The sequence below is a fragment of the Peromyscus maniculatus genome, chromosome 1 (genome assembly GCF_049852395.1).
Source record: "Peromyscus maniculatus bairdii isolate BWxNUB_F1_BW_parent chromosome 1, HU_Pman_BW_mat_3.1, whole genome shotgun sequence".
In the NCBI taxonomy this organism is placed as follows: Eukaryota; Metazoa; Chordata; class Mammalia; order Rodentia; family Cricetidae; genus Peromyscus; species Peromyscus maniculatus.
In genome coordinates, this window is record NC_134852.1 from 2,288,908 (window position 1) to 2,308,812 (window position 19,905).

Below are 19,905 nucleotides of genomic sequence, written 5' to 3' on the forward strand. Positions count from 1 at the left end.
ATCTTTAATAAAAAAAAAAGTGAGAAATACACCCTGGAACGTAGACAGCACCTACAACAAATATTGATGATTGAACTGCATGTCTGCATGTAGAAGACTGCTGATAGATCCATCTTCATCACCTTTCACAAACTCTAGTACAAATTGATTAAAAACTTCAAAATAAAACCACGTACACTAAATCTGACAGAGGAGGAAGTGGGGTATAGTCTTGAACTCATTGGTATAGGAGATGATTTTTTGAACAGAGTAATGATATGGCATCCACGAAGATCAATAATTCATAAAATGGAACTCAGGAAACATAAAAGTTTCTCTAAGGTAAATAACACTGTTATCTAGAAGAAACAATAGCTACTAGAATGAAGAAAATATTTATCAACTCTACATCTGACAGAAACTTATAAACAAAATATAGAAATAAGTAAAGAAAAATCCCTGTTATGTAACAGGCTATGCCTGCCAGAAATCCAGGTAGGTTACCTCCAGAATTTCTGAAAAGAAAATCATTAGTGCACACACTAAGACCAATACCTAAGAAATAGGGCCTCATGAGACTCCTTAGCTCCTCTAAGGCAAAGGACACTGCCATTTAGACAAAGCAGCAGACTAAAATTTGGGAAAGATTTTTACCAACTGTACACCTAATAGAGGAGTAATATGACAAATATATGAAGAACACAAGAAACCAGATATCAAAAACCAAATAATCCAATTTTAAAATGTGGTACAGATCTAAACAAAGAATTCTCAGAAGAGGAAAGTCAAATTAATGAGAAACATATAAAGAAATGTTCTTTTACCTTGCCTTACAGTATATAGTTTTGTCCTGCACTTTTGGCAATGGAAATAGAAGAATAGTGGATCTGAGAGAGAGGATCTGTAGGGGTGGTGGCTATGAAAGTCCCATACTGTATTTAGTCTGTGTTTAAGTGCTGTCAAAGTCACATATTCACTTAGACATAAAAAGAAGTACTCAGATTTTATTTCAAAACTTATTATATATCAGAGAAGGAAAGGAACTTACACTCTGCACTAGTGTTCATTAGCTAGGTATTGTAAAATAGGTGGCTGAGTGGAAGATTATAAGACACAATGTACAGAAAAGTAGTTTACATGACACTGTTTAATTACTGTTTATTATTAGAAGAAACAGTGAGTGTCAGGAAAAATGTATATTTTGCATTGTATCCTAAAATGTGTCTGTACCAACATTAAACTTGTCTGTTGGCAAATTTCTAAACGTTCTTATTAATATAAAACACAGAACCAGATATAGAGGTGAAAACCTGAGAAAGATCAGAGGAATAGGAACAGCTACATGCTAACCTCACCTCACCAGCTGTGCAGCTTTGAAATCTGCAGATATTTCCTCTCAACCCATGCCTATATGCCTTTCTGTTCTGCCATCTGATTTGCTCTTTCTGTCCAGCTACATCATTTCCTCTTCCTGCCCAGTTCTGTCACTTCCTGTCTGTATGTACAGACCTCCAACCTCCATGGTTAACTAGTGTTGGGATTTAAGGCATGTGCCACTATTCCTGACTCTGTTCCCAGTGTGGCCTTAAACTCACATAGATCCAGACAGATCCCTGCCTCCCAAATGATAGGATTAAAGGCATGTGCTAACATTGCATGACTTTTTTACTCACTTATAATGACTGGCTTTTTACTCTGATCTCCAGGCAAGATTTATTTATTAAAGCACAAATAAAATATCACATTTCAGGACAAATAAAATATCACCACACATTTCTGTTAGTATTTATGAAAAGTGAGATCAAGAAAATGCTTTCTCCTTTAATTTTTTAAGAGAATTTCTCTCTGGTCTTAATAAAATTATGTAGCACTTGGGAACAAAGATGCATCCCAATAAGCCTGCACTGGAGGTCAAGATGGAGAAGACCTCCACAGACACCATGACCTTACCCTTGGTGCTGTGGTAGACTGGGAGAAAGGTGACCCAGACACTGCAGAACAATAACATGCTGAAGGTCAGCAACTTGGCTTCATTGAATGTGTCAGGGAGATTCCTGGCCAAGAAAGCCACAATGAAGCTCCCTAAGGCAAGGGAGCCATGGTATCCCAAGACATAGTAGAATGCAGTAGCTGAGCCCTTGTTGCACATGATTATGATATGGTCGTGCTCAGAGTGTGTATCAATGTCAACAGCGGGAGGAGAAACTCGCAGCCAGATTGCACAGAGAATAATTTGGATGAGAGTGCAGATGGCAATGATGTAGTTTGGTGCCCCTGAAACCAGGAAATACTTCATCCTTCTTCCAGAGACTGTGACTTTGAAAGCCAAAAGCACAGTAATTGTTTTGGCCAACACAGTTGAAACAGCCACAGTGAATGCAACTCCAAATGTGATTTGCTGCAGGATGCAGGTAGCTGAGTTGGGATGGCCAATGAAGAGCAAGGAGCAAAGGAAACAAAAGATGAGTGAGATGAGTAAGATGTAGCTGAGATTCCGGTTATTGGCCTTGACAAGGGGAGTTTCATGGTGTTTGACAAAGACCCCAAGAATCAGAACTGTGAATGCAGAGAAGCACAAGGCCATTAAGGCAAGAGCCAACCCCAGTGGGTCCTCATAGGTCATAACGATCACAGCTTTGTCAGTGCACAGGGTCTGTCCTGTATTGGCATACTGGTCCTCTGGACACTTCACACATTGATGCAAATCTGATGGACAAAGGGTAGTGTTATTAGTTCAGTTTCAGAATCTTTACTGACAGAAAATTTCCATTTTGGATTTTGACAAAGTTTTGCAATATCTGCATTTTGTTCCTGAGGATGTAATGGAATTACATGGCTGCATGGCAATGCTTCCATTTAGTAATATTCATTATCTTTATGAGTAATGAAACTAAAGTGTCACTTGTTTTGTCCAATTAACTGTATTGATGAGATCATTAATCATGTTTTCAGAAAGCAGAGATATTTCTAGTGCATTCTAGATGTGATGATAAAATATTTACACTGGTGAAATCACAGAAGCTAAATTCATTGACCACAATTTTTCTGAGTGTATTTTAACATCACAGATCCCTTCAATTCAGTGCGTCCTGAGATCTTTGTTCCTTTTATGAATGCTATGCTCATGAGAGATGGAGATGATGACTTCTACTGGGACAAGCTCTATGATACATTTTCTAGTGTGAATTTGCCAGTCCAAACACGCTGACATACAAGCAACACTAAATCAAATATGTTGATTGTATGTGCTTACAAATATTTATATATGTGTGAGCATTTAAAAGGAATAGAAGATCTCGTGAACTTGAGAATGCCTGGACTTACATGGGGAAAGCAAGAGGGTAAGCATGAATTGTGGATGTTATATGAATTTAGTATTAATGTGTATTAATGTGTGAAAACAGCAAAGGGTAAAAATTTACATAAATATGCCCCCATTTGTGTCTTCATCTGGAAGCACAGTCACCCAACTCTCATGAATTGTTTTCAAAAAGCCAAAACTCTTTACTGAAGATAGAATCCTCTCTATATACTTAGCACTAAAAATCACTACATCTTGATTCCATTACTTAGAAGCAGACAGCACCTTGCAACTTACCTAATTTCCATCTCTGGGATATTCTGAGACTATGCATGTATACTCAGGATAAGTAAGCAGTGATAAATAGTATGAGTAAGATAACACAATATGCTTAAACAGGAATTATAACACACAATGTTTATGTTGAGCAATATTCCCCCATTATTTGTAACACCCACTGTTGCAAAGGTAAGAATTGTGATTTCAATTGAGCTTAATCCTTGGGTAATTGCAGAAAGTAATGATAAGTTTCCAGGATTTTAAGTCATTTTATCTATAACAATACAATTAAGGGCACAAGCTATCCACAAAATTGTTTAAGGAACTAGAAACTTGGCTCAGCTGTGGAAATAATGTATTGCTATTGCAGGAGACACAACTTCAATCCCCAGAACTCATAGCAGGTCTCTCATAACTGCCTGTCACTCTAACTACAGGAACATCGGATCCCTCTCACCTGCATCTGCACTTGGGTAGACATAACCATCCATCTCACATACATACACATAAAGTAACAAAAATATTTTGTTTAATTTGTTGTATTTATTGTTTAAATACCCTTTATTCTTAATTGTTTTTACATTTAAAACAATTTCATTACACTTTGCTTAATTATTTTAGTGAATGTTGTACATGGGAGTACATGGAAATCAGAAGGCATGTCTAGAAGTAGGCAACTTTCTCCTACTATGTGAAACATGGGGATAAACTCAGGTCATCGGCTTTAGTTGCAAGGGTTTTAACTGCTGATCTATCTCACTGGCCATAAATGTCCTTTGAGTACTTTCATTTTATTTTGTTAAATTACAGAGCATTGAGAGAAAAACTGTGTGTTTGCCACTTGTATTTAGCAGTCCTTAATCAAATAATTATTTGACAAATATGGGCTGTGTAGGTGACAAGACATTTTGAATTATTGTGGCTAACTGTGCTTCATAAAAATCATTTTATTCTATTATTTTGTGACAGTAGTACCTGGGTACTGTATATAAAAACACTGAGTATAGGACTACTCATATTATCCACATCATATGTCAACATGTATTCTCACTTTCCTCAATTTTCAATGACATTGAACCTTTGAAACAGGTCTCTGGATATAATACTAAGTCTTTGGTCTCAAACTTTGAAGTTTCTGATGGGTTTCCACGTAATTATTTTCCCATTTCATTAGCCTTACAGAGGACTTGTATTTTATTTGGTTCCCATCACACACATGACAGAGGTCAGTGCACCTGATAACCTATTCTGTTTTCTATGGGCTCCTGTACATACATGGTGTGCATGACCTTACATGGGGTCACATAAATACATGCCAAAAAATAAAACTATTTTCAAGATTCATGATCTGAATCTTGTCTACATGTTATTTTAGAGGAGTTTAATGACTAAGAAAAATGTTGTGTAGAATTTTCTGACACTACAGTTTGATAATAAAATGTATCTTTCATAAAATTCACCTGCCAAGAATTTACAATGAGTCTAAGATGTATGTCATGGTGTTACTTTATGGGACATTGTAATTGATTACATTCCTACAAAGACTAACTTAGAAAAATGATGTATTTGACTTGAGTAGTTGCATATTAAACACCTTCAGAATACTAGTATGAAGGGAGAAAGGAGGGCCAATGTGAAGGATATTTTTTCAAAAGCAAACACTCACTTGTCTCATTAGAAACTTCATTTTGGGGGCAAGGGATGCAATTAAAACAGCAGGCTGCCATTCCCTCCTGCCCATATTTTCTGAATCCAGGACCACAATCAGCACTGCATACAGAGGGTGGCATCTGTAGAAAATTAGACACAAGCTGATATGAGGAGTTTTACCTACCCATTCCATTAATGGATTATATTAGCATATTGAAATATCATTTCACTTATTTTATATAGACCACATGAGTTATCACATTTCACTTTGTAAGTTATGTAATGTCAAACATATGAATGTAAGGAGACAAACTGATAAAAAATTGAGTTGCTTCCCTGTGGGATAATTCATCCCTAACAGGCTTGAGGGCCAGAGGGCCCATACAAGTAAGAAAGATACTTTCCGAGAGCCAGCCTGGGTCTGCCTGATGGTCTTAGCAACAGCAGCTGAAACATGATCTGGAGATGACCTGGACCAATGAGAGGCAGCAAAGTCATACCAGCTGATGAGTATTCATTAGACCTCCCCCGAGGGTGGGGTGGAGGGTATATAAGGCTTGCCTCTTCCTGAATAAACTGAGCTTGTAGTTTCCACATTCTTTCAGAGTCTGTATGGTTTGACTCTGCGCCTACTTGCCTCCCGCCCCCAAAGAGAACAACAGCAAAGGACCCTGCTACACCTCCCAATCTTAAATATTTAGGAGGAAGAATGAGTTGTTCACTCTATGAAAACACTATAGACCTTTCAAGCTGCAAATTCTAGTTAGTTTTCATCAACATGACACAAAGTACATTTAAAAGATAGAGGAAATCTTAACTAAATATAACTTGTTGCATTGGACTATCCTGTCATATCGGTAAAACATATTATTATTGGGTAATTTATGTAGGAGTGTCCAGCCCACTTTGGGCAGTGCCATTCCCAAGCAGGGCTGTATGAAAAATCAAACAATCAAGCTAGTAAACAGTGTTCCTTTGGGGGGGGGGGCTGTTGCTTTAGCTGCAGTCTCCAGATTCTTTCCTTTTCCTCCCTTGACTATAACCCATGAGCCAAGTCAACCATTCCTCCTCACATTGCTTATGGTTAATCACAGCAACAGAGTAGCAAGCTAGAATGCATGGATATCTGCAACAGGGGAGATATCTGCTCAAATTTCAGATAGTAACAACGACCTATAGCAAATTACCACTGCAAACCATGACAAATTATAAGGAAACTGTTGAATAGGCAGAAACCAGAATATTTGTGGTGAAGAAATGCTGAGTTGATGTGTATTGAGCTGGAAGGTGGAGTGTTTCCTAATATGAAAAGTCGCTACAAAGACTGTAAAAGGAGGAGGAATCTCAATGCATGTTAGGTTGTTTAATATCAATCAATGGATTTTTTAAATTTAAAAAATATGTATATATCTATGTATTACCATGAATATGGTGATTGAAATCTCTCTTGTGCACCAAAAAGTTCCTAATTCTAATATCCTTTGTTGTGTCTCCTATACACAGACAGGGTCATCACAAGTTCTCCAAAAATATGGGCAACTACAACATCTTCTTTTCTGTTTTTGTTGTCATAGTTGGGTCTCACTGTTTAGGGTTGGTTGACTTCAACTCCCTACCTAGACCAGGTGACAATTTTTTCTTCTTTTTTGTATTTTTTTCCTTTCACCAATGTTTTAAGAACTATTTTTAAATAATAATTGAATTTCTTTTTATTTATTTAAGGCAGTGTTTCCATATGCAGTTCTGGCTTGTCTGAACTCACTATGTAGGCCAGGCTAGCTACAAGGGGACATAGAATTTTTTAGCCTCCGCTTACAATGAGCTAGGATTAAGACATGTACATCTGTCCACACACAGCTATCCTAATTTCTGATTTTTATGGACATTCTTTTATTTTCTCTTCATGTAGTACAATGCTGCCAATAGTTTTGCCATAGAAAACCTTATTATGTCAACATGTGTTCCTTCTATTCTTTCAGGCTTTGTTTTGTTTTTTAAATCTGAGTAGTTGATAGGTTTTTAAGATTCCTTTCTGCACATTTTTGGATAATAATATAATTGTATTCTTATGTTTATTATGTGATATCTTACACTCTGACTTGCCTATGTGAACCGTGCTTGCATCCCTGAAATGAAGTCATCTTGGCTCAGAGATTGATCTTTCTCTTGTGTTTTTGAGTTTTCTTGGAAGGTGTTCAGTGAAAAATTGTTTCATCCATAACTATCAAAGAGATTGTCTCTAATTTTTTTCTATTTCACTTCACTTCAATATTTTCCCACATTTTGTAGAACTGCTCTCTCCAAAATGTGGGAAATATTCAAAATGCATATATTTGATTCCCATATTGATACCAGAGTAACTTTCTTAAACTAATGTTGTTGTCTGTGTGTTTTGATAAAAGGTGACCATTAACACCTAATTATTACAGAAAATTATTTTCCATTTGCTCTTATTCAATACTGGATAGTTTTCTGGTAGCTGATTTTCGGACTGTTATTTAAGTGCTGTCTATTCATTCCTTTGATCTCTTGTGTTCATCTTGCTTTTCAGTGAAGGGGTTCTTCAAGTTACTGCTTGTTTCAGTGGTTATGAATTGTTGTAATTGTGTTCATTGTTCAACTTCCATCTGTTTCCTTCTATTATTAGCGATATCTTACTGTGTATAGTAACTCAGCTTGGAAGTTATGTCCCTGCGTGTTAGAAATGCATCATGGGCTGGGAGGCACTTGGGAGGCAGAGCTAGGTGGATCTTTGTGAGTTTGATGGACAGCCTACACAGAGAAACTCTGTCTTGAAAAAAAAAAAGAAAGAAGAAAAGAAAAACAAAAGGAAAGAGAACAAAAGGAAAGGAAAGGAAAGGAAAGGAAAGGAAAGGAAAGGAAAGGAAAGGAAAGGAAAGGAAAGGAAAGGAAAGGAAAGGAAAGGAAAGGAAAGGAAAGGAAAGAGGAAAGGAAAGGAAAGGAAAGGAAAGGAAAGGAAAGAGGAAAGGAAAGGAAAGAGGAAAGGAAAGGAAAGGAAAGAGGAAAGGAAAGGAAAGCAGAAAGGATATTCTGCTTCTTTAAACATGTCCGTGGTGGAATCTGCTGTTATCTAGATGGGGCTTTTCTATGACTGGGGCTTCTCTCCTGCAGACTTCCATTTCTTCTCCTTGTTACAAAACAATTTTAAGTAACGTATTTCAAGGCCTTGATCTTTTCTGGTGTTAAGTGTTTGGTATTTAAATAACTACTGTATCTGGATGGCCACATATCTCATTGCATTTTGGAAATTTATACCTATATTTTACTGGATAAAATGTTGATTCTTTTAGTGTCCATGATTTGTAAATTTGATCTTCTAATCATATCTCCTTGATCTTCTATGTTTTTCTTTCTTTGGTATTGTTTTACCTTTGTCATTGTTTGAATTTTCTTAAGCATAGCTGGTGTTCAAATCTTGCTATCCTATCTTCAGCCTGATAGATGATCTAGATGAGAATTTTCACTGTTTTTTCCTTTGATTTAATTAGCTTTTCCTTCAAATATTTTATTTTGAATTTTTCATTATTTTGTGTCTTTTATGATTTCCTTGGATACATGCTCACTCAGTGATTTTTTTGTTATAGCATTTTATTCTTCTAGACACTTCAGGGATTTTTTTTGGTACATTCTTACAATCATTCTTTGAATTCTTTGTTTAAATGTCATTGAAAATACTTGCATTTAAGTCTATTGTTATAACATTTAGAGTTATTTTGCTTGGGTATCTTTATGATTATGTTTGTTTGTTTCTGCACTGGGATTTGCATGATTAGGAGCAGAGCACTTGTTGAATTGTTTTTAATCCCGTTAATTCTTCAACTGGATGCTTTAGTAATGTTCAACAGAGCTGTGGTAAGAACAGAAATGATATTTCATTACTACCCTCTGAATGGATATTTAGCTCAATAGCTACACCTTTAGTCCATGTGTGAGTTTCCATGCAAATAACTCTTCTCATTACTCTGAGGAAGATCATTAACTGTAAACTTTATACTATCTGAACAATCTAAATATCACCTCAGATGAAGCCTGAAGAGTTTCCTGAGGTTAGTTTTTTTAATATTCAACCTACTCTATAGTTGGTCAGTTTGAATTGGATATCTTAAAACCACCCACATCAGAATCCATGCCTACTAGTATGCCCAGGACACATAATGGGATATTTCCTTTACTGCTGGTTATACAATCCCATGTGGGACATGCCAACTCTGGGTCCTGTTTTGTTAATTTGGGCATCAGCAATTTCATAATTTTGGGGGTTTGTTTGTTTGTTTGTTTGTTTATTCCCAGTCATTATAAGACAGCTAGGAAAAGGTTTACAGGCCTTAACTGTTGAATTTCATGCTTCACAGCTTTAAAGAAAAAGGGGATATGGCCATGCTAAATATCTTGAAAGCATTGCTTAATAATTCCACAGTTCTTGAATGAATTGAACTGACCCTTCACTGCGTTTGGTGGAATTTGCTACAAAGCTCTTGCCTGTATCTTTGACATTTTAATGTTTGAATTTCTTGCTGATAAGGGGCCACAACTGAAGGCTAGCACTGGGATAATATAACAATTTTTATAAAAACTGATGTTGAAGAGAAAAAAATTATGGTGGTTCCCTAGGAGAATTAGCTATGCAAGAAATTGAATTTTCTATAGAACCTATTACTCTTAGGTAATAGTATAGGTATTAGTAAGCATGAGGCATAGGATTTGGAAAAAGAAATTAAAGAAGAAAAATTAAGCAAGTTTTAAAAGTTGACAAACTATAACTGAATAATTTTATTTCATGTATTGCCAAAGAAACACACAACTATTATTTACAGGACAGAATTTTGATTATAAAATTAATGACAAGTCTTGGTACTGCTGTTTTAGGAACCTTGATGTTTTTTTTACTCTATTGGATTGTAATAAAGTTAAAGGCCATATTGAAACAAAAGTTTATGACAGAGACACAAACAGAAATATTTTGTATCAGTGTACTGCCTAGCTTCTTGAGGAGACTTGTCACATCAGGATTTCTCTGATTGTAAAAAGAATAAAGAGAAGTACATGGTATTTTAGAGGTCAAGGGAAAGGATGATGGTCTTATGTCAAATTTAAAAGAAAGAATTTAAGCAAGGGAAGGAGGAATTAGATTTCTGTAGAAAGATCAAATATCCATTATAGTAAATTAATAGAATAACAGGTAGTAGGAAATTAATTCTTATGTGTTAACTTAGTCAAACTTACATAGAGATATCCTGCGTAGTTTTACTGTAACCACAAAGATTTATAACACCAATTTTAAACAGTAACTGAGTTAAAAGAATTGATTTTATCATAATGTTAGATTTTAGTTCTAAATGAAATTTGCTGTTTGCTGGTTTTGTTTCTTTTATTTTAATATGCTTCTGTAATCATGGAAGACTTTAGAAAAAGTATATGCCATGAAAAGACTTTATAATCAATGATTAAAAATATGAGGAAATAATTTTGTGTACACATAAAGCCTGTGAGAGCTGCAAGTTTTCATAATAGGACAAGTCATACAGAGATATGTTTCCTCTCTGACCATCACTTCTAAAACAAAAGTTGAAAGTATCCTCTAGTCTGATTTCTCCATCACTGCTCTTACATGCAGTCACTTCAGACCCTACCCTCATCCAGAGATGGACAGTGACATTTACAATTATCATGAAAGTTTATTACTACCAGTTGCTCCCATACAGAGAACGAAAGTAGGCACAATCTTGTTATTTTGAATGAACTATGCAAGAATTATGGGGAAAAAGCAAAGTTCCCTACTGTGACATTTCATTGACGTTATAATTCAGGGCTGGAGAAATGGTTCAACTGGTAATTACAATTGTTGCTCATGAACAGGACTCAAGTTTGATTTTCTGGACCCTCTGACTGGCACTAAGGTCTATCATGTTCTCAGTAACTTGAATCATTCTTCTGACATTCTTATGTACTAGAAATGCAAATGTTCAACAGACATACATGCAGATAAAATACCCATACCTACCTTTAAAAAAAGAAGGAAAAAGTGAGTATTTAATTATAGAATACCTAATATGGATGATTTAATTATAGAACACCTAATATGAAAATGTTAATTTATGGTTAGAAGTGTTGATAATAAAGGATCTTTTTGTAAGAAGGTTTGCAGAAAATTATATCATAAAAATTAATATTGCATGCATGTTGACTTGACTCTATCCTTACAATCAGTCTAAGTCTTTTCATCATCTGTGCCTGATGTTCAGCATACAGGAGAAAATCACTATGTAGTAATCAGAATGGTACCAAGAGAATATTGCTCACTTTACTGGAAATAATATTAAACATTGGTTATAACCAGTATATACTTATATTAAAATCATAAACAGTTTCTGATATGATATAAAATACACTCTGTGTATGTCTAAAATAATCAAAGAATTACATAAACTATAACATCAAAAGTAAAAAGAAGAGAGATAACATAGGAGGCCAGAGACTGGTTCTTAGTGTGACAATCTCTTTCATTTTACTGAGTTACAAGGAAGAACAAATGGACAGACTTGACTGTAGTGGGTAGCCATTCCAGCTTTTATCTGGAAGTTCCATCCCCCATTGAGGCTTCAGTAACTGTCCACTCTACAAGGTGGGGTGGAGAGAGGACCCTGAAGACCCAGGATCCGGATGCGCAGGCTCTCTTGGTTCCTGGACCCTAGATGCTGGAGGTAGACTGAGCAGAGTTCTCCAGAGAACAAGGCCGGACTGTGCTACACCTTTCCCAGACCCTGTTCCCTATCCTTTCACTTGTAAGTTACCCTACAAAATAAATCTCCCATTTAACTACGTGGAGTGGCCTTAATAATTTCAGCAATATCTGGCACCCAGCATGTGGCTTGAACACATGACTCTGAGATTAAGAGTCTCATGCTCTACCGACTGAGCTAGCCAGGCTTCCAAAGAGATGCACTGAGGGACTGGTACGGCTCCGAGAAGACCTGAAGAACTAGGGGTGGTCAAGCTGGTGGACCAACAGAGGAAGAGGCCTTGCTGACCAGGGTTGGAGCTTCCAGATTAAAGCTGGAATGGCTACCCATTACACTTGACACGTTACTACTGTGTAATGTAAGTCAGTACAGTTAGGTCAGACCCACCTGTCCACTTTCTGTGGGCCACCATTTCCTATATTCAGATAAACGGATCTGTTGACCATGAGGAAAATATGGGCTAAAAATCCCTATCTTCACCTTAATTCCAAGACCTTGTAGAAAATTCCAAGTCTGAAAAATGTCATAATCTGGTTGTAGTTTTTCTTTCTCATTCATATTTACTTTTTCCCCAACAGGATTAGTGAAGTGAGTCTTCCTCAGAATGGAGTGCAGCTGAAAGACAGTCACCATTCTATATTGAATGTGCCCTTACTGGAAGTCAGAAAACATATCTCAGTTTCATCTTAAAGGAAACTTTATTGAAGGGGCCAAGGGTAGAAATCTCCATGAAAGCAAATGGAAAATAAACTTTTAATAATGTTCCTATCATTTTAATTCTCTCAAAGAAAATTATGGGACACAAGCATAGACATACATTCAGAAACAAAACATAGATATGGACTATACACAAACACAGACACACATACACCAACACAGCTAAACACAGAGATATGCACATCCATACAGATATAAATACCTAATACTCCCACATACTCATTTACACACACACTCACACACACACACACACACACACACACACACACACACACACACACCACATGCCAACACACACATATGAACATACTGGCACACATAGACAGAGAGACTTATACACTTAAACTGACACATAGAAAGATAAATATAGAAAACTTATACACAGGCCCACACATACACATAGTCTCAGACAAACACACACAGGGAGACATACCAAGATACAGACAACCACACAGACACATTGACACAGTTCAATTTATGCACATATCAAAAGACATTCTGACACAGACACCCACTCACATATACACAGCAACATATATGCAAGTAAATACACAGAAACATACAAAACACACATAGGAAAATACACAGAAAAACAACACCCATACAGAAAGACATTGACATCAGGCAAATTTATGTTCACTACTACAAACAGACAGGTAGGTATGCAGCTAGACTGACACACATACACACAAAGCAATACAGATATATACACAGATACATAGAAGCACAAAAACATGCATTCATACACACTGAGAAACACCCATTCATGTACATGAATACACATGTATGTACTGAACTGAATCACAGAACAATTTCATGTGTAATTACTCTCAGAGTTATAAGTGAGGTCCCCAAACCTAGAGTGCAGGTGGATTCAGTTAAGAATGCTTTTGAAAACCAACTCCTACACTGACTACCATGTATTTTATAATTAATAAGTTAATGTAGAGCATTAATGGGGAAGGACTGATCTGTTTCCACTATAAGAACAGTGTGATGATATTCAGGAGCTCTCTAACAAAATCACTGATTTCTACTGATAAATTGTGTCTTCCAAATGATTGCCTTAGTATTAGAGATTTATACCAACATCCAGATTTACTTCCTCAACAGGAAAAATGTTCATAAATCTTTCTAATGGGAATATTTATTAATACACTAGATTTGGGCATCTGACTGACTCTTGAGTGCTATAACATTTATAACACAGGAAACCTTCCAATAGAAATAACACTACCTTCAAACAGTTAAAATTGTGTTCTTTCCCATTGTCCATTGGCTGATTTACTTGTTGTTGAAGAAGTCTCTCATGAAGGGCATGGGCCAAAGCATACACAGCATTGTATAAATCATAACTGGCATCATTAAAGGCCATGTCAAAAGTTTGTACCATCAGCCATTCCAGTGAGGCATTGGTTGAACAATTCTTCAGTGTCTTCCACTTAGATTCTGCTACTTCACAGTTAAATTTCATCCACTCCAACTTTGCCAGGTATTCATCTGAGTATCTGACATGGGTCAATGTCTGAACAAAATTTTTAAAACCAGAAATCTCAGTATGGTGATGAGCAAAAGTTATTGTTCCAAGAGATGAGGTAAGTGTGAAGTCTCTATTACTTGTAATATCATCCCACTGTGAAGTGGTGACCCATATTTTCTGTATACCTAGAGATTCCCACATTCTAAAGCTCACAGCTAGAGTACTGTCTGTGTCTCCATAAATGATAACTACATTTGTGGATGATGTCATGATTTGGTTATAATACACTTCAGCTCTTGACATGTATAACTCCATGTTAACCGGGATCATGTTTACAAAGGCAAAGCAGACTGTATTTTTTTCCATCTCTGTTCTCAAATATGAGAGAAATTGAATACCTTGATCATTGTCTGAGATGGCCAGCCCAATCCAGTTCCAACTGAAGTGAAGCATCAAAGAAATCATGGCTTGGGCTAGTGATGTGTCCTTGGGGGCCATCTGATACAGATATGGAAATTGTTCACAATCACTCAGGATAGGATGAAAGGGTCCATAGGTGAGCTGAAGTAACTAGGACACAGGCAACAGCATGAGGTAGCACACACTCTTAAGAACTTATAAACACTATTCTGCCAAGGGGTTCAAGAAACCTCCCCTTACCTACTATTTCTACCCTCATCTCCGTTTACACAAGGAAATGTGGAAGTCCCATCAAGTCTCTGAACTGTACCCTTGCACTACACAGTTTGACATAAGTGTGAGGCCAGTCTCCTCCTCACACTCTTCTTAGCATCTGGGAATGGTATCAACAGACATGGCATTTCTTGCAAACCCACCAAAAAATCCTCACCTGCTGAGATTGGTAGAGATCCATGATTTTCCACATTATGACAGATGTTGCCCAGTAAGGTCCTGTAAGCAGCATTGCACACCCGATGTCTTCATAACAGACATAATTAGGTGGAGCTTCCTGGCTTTGTTCAGAATTATGTATGAGGCTGTGTAATTGTGACACAGGATGACAACCCCCTGCTGGTAATTCAAACACCAGAGACACATTTGGTAAAAGATTAGAGTTCCTGTTGACTTCATCAATGGAAAATGCCAAGGCCAGAACAAACTTGTAGCTTGCAGTTGGTGTTCTGTAGAAGGATACAATGATTATTACAAACAGAGATCTACAGATGATCATTTGTAGTCAGTACAAGGACTATCCTATACTGGAGTGCATTCCCAAACTTGCCCAAAGTTTGAAACAATTGTCCTGTGTTGTGAGGCTGGGGTAACATAAGAAGCTGAAAGCTTGCTAAAATTTTAAAAGTTCATCAGAGTGTGTCTCCAGTAAATATAAGGACACATTAGCATCTTCCATAGTGAGCACTTTCCATCTCTGGTTTTCAAGTGCTTTCTCAGAAGATAAGTACAGTGGCACAGGTTTGACCAAACAGTAAAACTAATCGTGTTTTCATTTTGAAATTATTGGGCAATATGAAAAATACATGTGATGTGTCAACCAAGTTTCTGGTATTTTTTATGAAACAAACTGAATTGTATGAAGGCATTCAAAGAATGACTGGTGAGTGCACAGTGATCTTTCTCGGGTCATGTTTGGCTCCTGTACTTACAGTTCATTATAATTAGTGGGCAATACAGTTAACATATCCCCTCATGCCCAGCCTCATCTTGCTGGTTTTTCTTTGTGACTTATCTACTGCAGGCACAAAATGTTTTTTTTTTTTAATTAAGAAAAATGTTTCAGTCATTTTATACACCAATTAAAGATCCCTCTCTTCCCTCCTTCTGCTCCCCCCTTCCTCTCCCAATGCACCTGTCACTTCCCCCCTCTTAAGAAGGCAAGGCCTCCCATGGGGAGGCACATCCAGTAGAGGCAAGTCCAAGCCCTTCTCCCTGCCTCAAAGCTGCATGAGGTGCCCCATCATAGGTAGTAGGCTCCAAAAGGCCCCCTTGGGCACCAGGGATGGATTCTGATCCTACTGGCAGGGGGCCCCCAAGAAGATCAAGCTACACAATGGTCTTGCCATGCAGAGGGCCTAGTCCAGTCTCATGCAGACTGCACAGCCATTGATCGAACTTTCATGAGTTCCCACTAGTTTTTAGTCTCTGCAGGTTTCCCCATCATGATCTTGATACAATTGCTCATAGAATCTATCTTTGACCAGACTCCTGGAGCTCTGCCTGGTGTTTGGCTGTGGATCTCTGCATCTGCTTCCATCAGTCATTGGAATAAAGGTCTTTGATGACAGTTAAGGTATTCACTGGTCGGATCACTGGGGTAAGCCAGTTCAGATCAGGCACCCTCTCCACTATTTCTAGTAGTCCAAGCTGGGGTCATCCTTGGGGATTCCTGGCAACTTCACTAGCACCAGATTTCTCTCTATCCCCATGATATCTCCCTCTATCATTGTATCTCTTTCATTAGTTTCCCACTCTATCCCTGTTCCAGCTCAACCATTCCATTCCTTTATGTTCTCATGACTATCTCCTACCCTCCATTGCCCACCCCTCATCCCCAGCTTACTCATGGAGATCTCATCTATTTCCCCTTCCCAGGGCAATCCAAGCATCCCTTTTTGGTACTTCCATGTTAGTTATCTTCTTTGGATTTGTGGGTCGTTGTCTAGTATTCTTTGTTTTATATCTTGTATCTACTAGTGAGTGGGTACACACCATGTTTGTCCGTCTGAGTCTGGGTTACCTCACTCAGGATGCCATTTTCTAGTTCCATGGGAGTGCAAATTTATACAGCCACTTTGGAAATCAGTGTGGTGTTTTCTCAGAAAATTAGTAATAAATCCTCTTCAAGACTCAGCTATAACACTTTTGGGCATATACCCAAGGAATGTGCAATCATACCACAGGGACACATGCTAAACTATGTTCATAGCATCATAATTCATAATAGCCAGAACATGGAAACAACTTAGATGCCTCTCACCTGAAGAATAGATAAAGAAAATCTGGTACATACATACAATGGGGTGTTTTTCTCAGCAGAGAAAAACAATGACATCATGAAATTTGCAGGCAAATGGATGGAACAAATAATTTTTTTTGTTTTTCGAGACAGGGTTTCTCTGTGTAGGTCTGTGCCTTTCCTAGAACTCGCTCTGTAGACCAGGCTGGCCTTGAACACACAAAGATCTGCCTGCTGCCTCTGCCTCCCAAGTGCAGGGATTAAAGGCTTGCGCCACCACCACTTGGCCAAAATGTTTTTTTAAGATTTAATTTCTAAATAAATTTCAATACTAGAGTATATTTGGTAAATATGTGCATCTGTGTGTGTGTGTGTGTGTGTGTGTGTGTGTGTGTGTGGACATGAAAAATACTCATTTAGGCCATAAGTTGGTAATGGATTTCATGGTTTTCAGTGACACTTGGCTTTAGATTGGACTGGCCTCAAATGAACAGGTATACATCTGTTCCATTCCCCAAATGCAGAAATTAAGAGCATATACCCTAGTATTGTCCATCTGTTTTATGTTTACACAGGAATGTTCAATGTAATCACACTTGGTATATTGTACCAACATAAATTTTCTTATACTGAGCACCTTTCAACTACATTTCCAGTTACAAATATACAACACTATCATGCAGCTGAGAACTAGGTACACCAGGAAAATGCAGTGAGATTTATTTGTGCCATTATTACATGTTTGCAAAATAAAAGAATATAAAGAATACAATATATGGAAAATATATATAAAGTTTGCTAGTAAAATGGTCAACAAGTTAGTAGGAATAAAACAATACCATTTTGTTTTTAGATTTATGGGAAAATATTAACTCCCAAGTCTTTCTACACATTGCATAACATCTAGCCAATAAATGTAAAACTCAAACATACTGTTTCACTCTTAATAATTCACTCAGAGTTGAATATAAACTATTTCTCACTTAGAAATGTTACCACTGTGGTATCTTTATTTTTAAGTAAATATACTTATCTATACATTTTAAATGAAAATAATCTTATAATATTCATTATTATCACACAGAAAATTATCATTGAAATTTTCAGTAAAAGTCAACAGGAATTTGAGATTAGAACTTGTGAAACTCAACTACTACTTCCTTCAAACTAAACATTAAAAAACATCAATGACTTGAGCTATTAGAATGGCCTAGTGGACTAAAGTGTGGTGTTTGAAAACAACTCTTGGCAATGCACAAAATCAAAATGTGTGTAGTGCCTAAATGGTAAAATATGCAGCTATAATTATTAAAAGTTCTGAAAGGGAAATATAAGAGGTAGTAAACAAGATATAAATGTAAGAGAAAAACAACTTATATAAAAGAGAGAAGACACATGCTTCTTAAGTAATGGAAAAGTTGAGCTAGTATAAAACTGTTCTCAAGTGTTGCCAAGTATCACATGCCACAGCTGTCATTCAGCATGTTACAAGGAGTGTAAGAAGTCACCACTATTAGTGATAGTCTTTCATTTAAGAAAAATGTAAACATAACATTTACAGTCTATACATTCCTTCTTTCCTATAAAGAAAAAGTGAGGAATTGTACTTTGAAATTAAAGTCCAATGATTATACATGTGTATAAGTGAAGTATGGAGAAACAGGAACATATATGAAGTTCACAGTGGACAGTTCTCCTACTTCCATTCTTGATGCAGCTTTAGAAGGCATAGTGTGGCTACAGGAAGAGAGCATTTGAGAGAATAACTGAATATCTATGTAAAAACTCTCTGGAGATAGAGGTGCCACAAAGCTTAGTTGCCCAAGCACATACACATACATTAGGAGTTACAAAATAATCAAATGGTCATCACAAAGTCTACTCAACACCCACTGATTTGCACCCATAGGATGATACTCAAAGATATCACTGGCTATAGTGCTGCAGACGCTCTCCAGAAAAGGGCTATATGTGATGGAACAAGATACAAAGTCATACCCCGCCCCGCTCAGCTTCTAGCCTTATAAGTAGGAGGGAAACTGGAGGAATAACTTCCTGAACAAACTAAAAGTAGAAAAATAGCAATGAGTCTCTAAAAGAATTGGGGGTTGTTTCTTGGTGTGTAGTTCAGGATAACATGACAAAAGAGTCAAAACTTTGCTTTAATTTTTACCTTAAGAGCCCTCAAGAAATATTCGTGATGACATTTACATAGAACATGCAAAGGAACTTACTGTACATTCAGAAGGCGGTTGAAATATTCTTTTTTGACAGGCCTCTTCACTGATCCAAGGGAGAAGATACAAGATGTTAACAAGTCTCCATCCTTGCTCTTATTCTGCTTCACTTTCCAAAAACACCTGGGATGAATAAAACTGGACACAAGAAGTGGAATGTTCAGGAGCAAGAACAGGAAAATCAAAGTGAACATCTTTGTCCTGCTCTATGTCTACACAGTGTGTATTGTGAAGAGCTATTCAGATCAACACATTATATGGTCATCCATGTATTCCCACCTGCTTTTATATCTGTAGCAAAAAGAAAGGCTACTTGTGCATTCATAATTCCTTATTTTCCAGGTGTTTTGTAAACTCTGGAGGAATCTTGGACAAACTGTTTCCTGGGGCTGTGCATTTGATGTCCATGTGATTAAATTTGGTTGATAAATATATATGAGGAGATCTCATGTAGTTTGATGACATCACTCATGTTTGTTGAAACTAAGGTTCCTTGGAGGTACTATTATGAGGAAATTTGATCCCAGGACTCCTGAACAATCTGTTTATGTTAATGCCTTCAGAAA

At 37.0% G+C, this 19,905-nt stretch overlaps 1 protein-coding gene across 1 annotated transcript; it reads right to left on the bottom strand.

Moving 5' to 3' along the window:
- Positions 1-1,780: 1,780 nt before the first annotated feature.
- Positions 1,781-19,533, bottom strand: LOC102905533 (vomeronasal type-2 receptor 116-like). Its single transcript, XM_006992751.3, has 6 exons — positions 19,337-19,533; positions 15,018-15,309; positions 13,925-14,737; positions 12,358-12,585; positions 5,226-5,349; positions 1,781-2,685 (listed from the first exon to the last, which is right to left on the bottom strand). The coding sequence occupies exons 1-6, from the start codon at positions 19,531-19,533 to the stop codon at positions 1,781-1,783; spliced, it is 2,559 nt and encodes an 852-aa protein (XP_006992813.3).
- Between the last annotated feature and the right edge of the window lie 372 nt (positions 19,534-19,905).

What these genes read in the sequence shown, in the direction of transcription:
- LOC102905533 (XM_006992751.3), bottom strand. Translation starts at nt 19,533, where the DNA reads ATGTTCACTTTGATTTTCCTGTTCTTGCTCCTGAACATTCCACTTCTT. An exon ending in AACCGCCTTCTGAATGTACA is followed by an intron (nt 15,310 to 19,336) that starts GTAAGTTCCTTT and finishes ATCCTTCTACAG; the next exon opens with AACACCAACTGCAAGCTACA. An exon ending in GGCCCACAGAAAGTGGACAG is followed by an intron (nt 5,350 to 12,357) that starts GTGGGTCTGACC and finishes AATTTTCTACAG; the next exon opens with ATGCCACCCTCTGTATGCAG.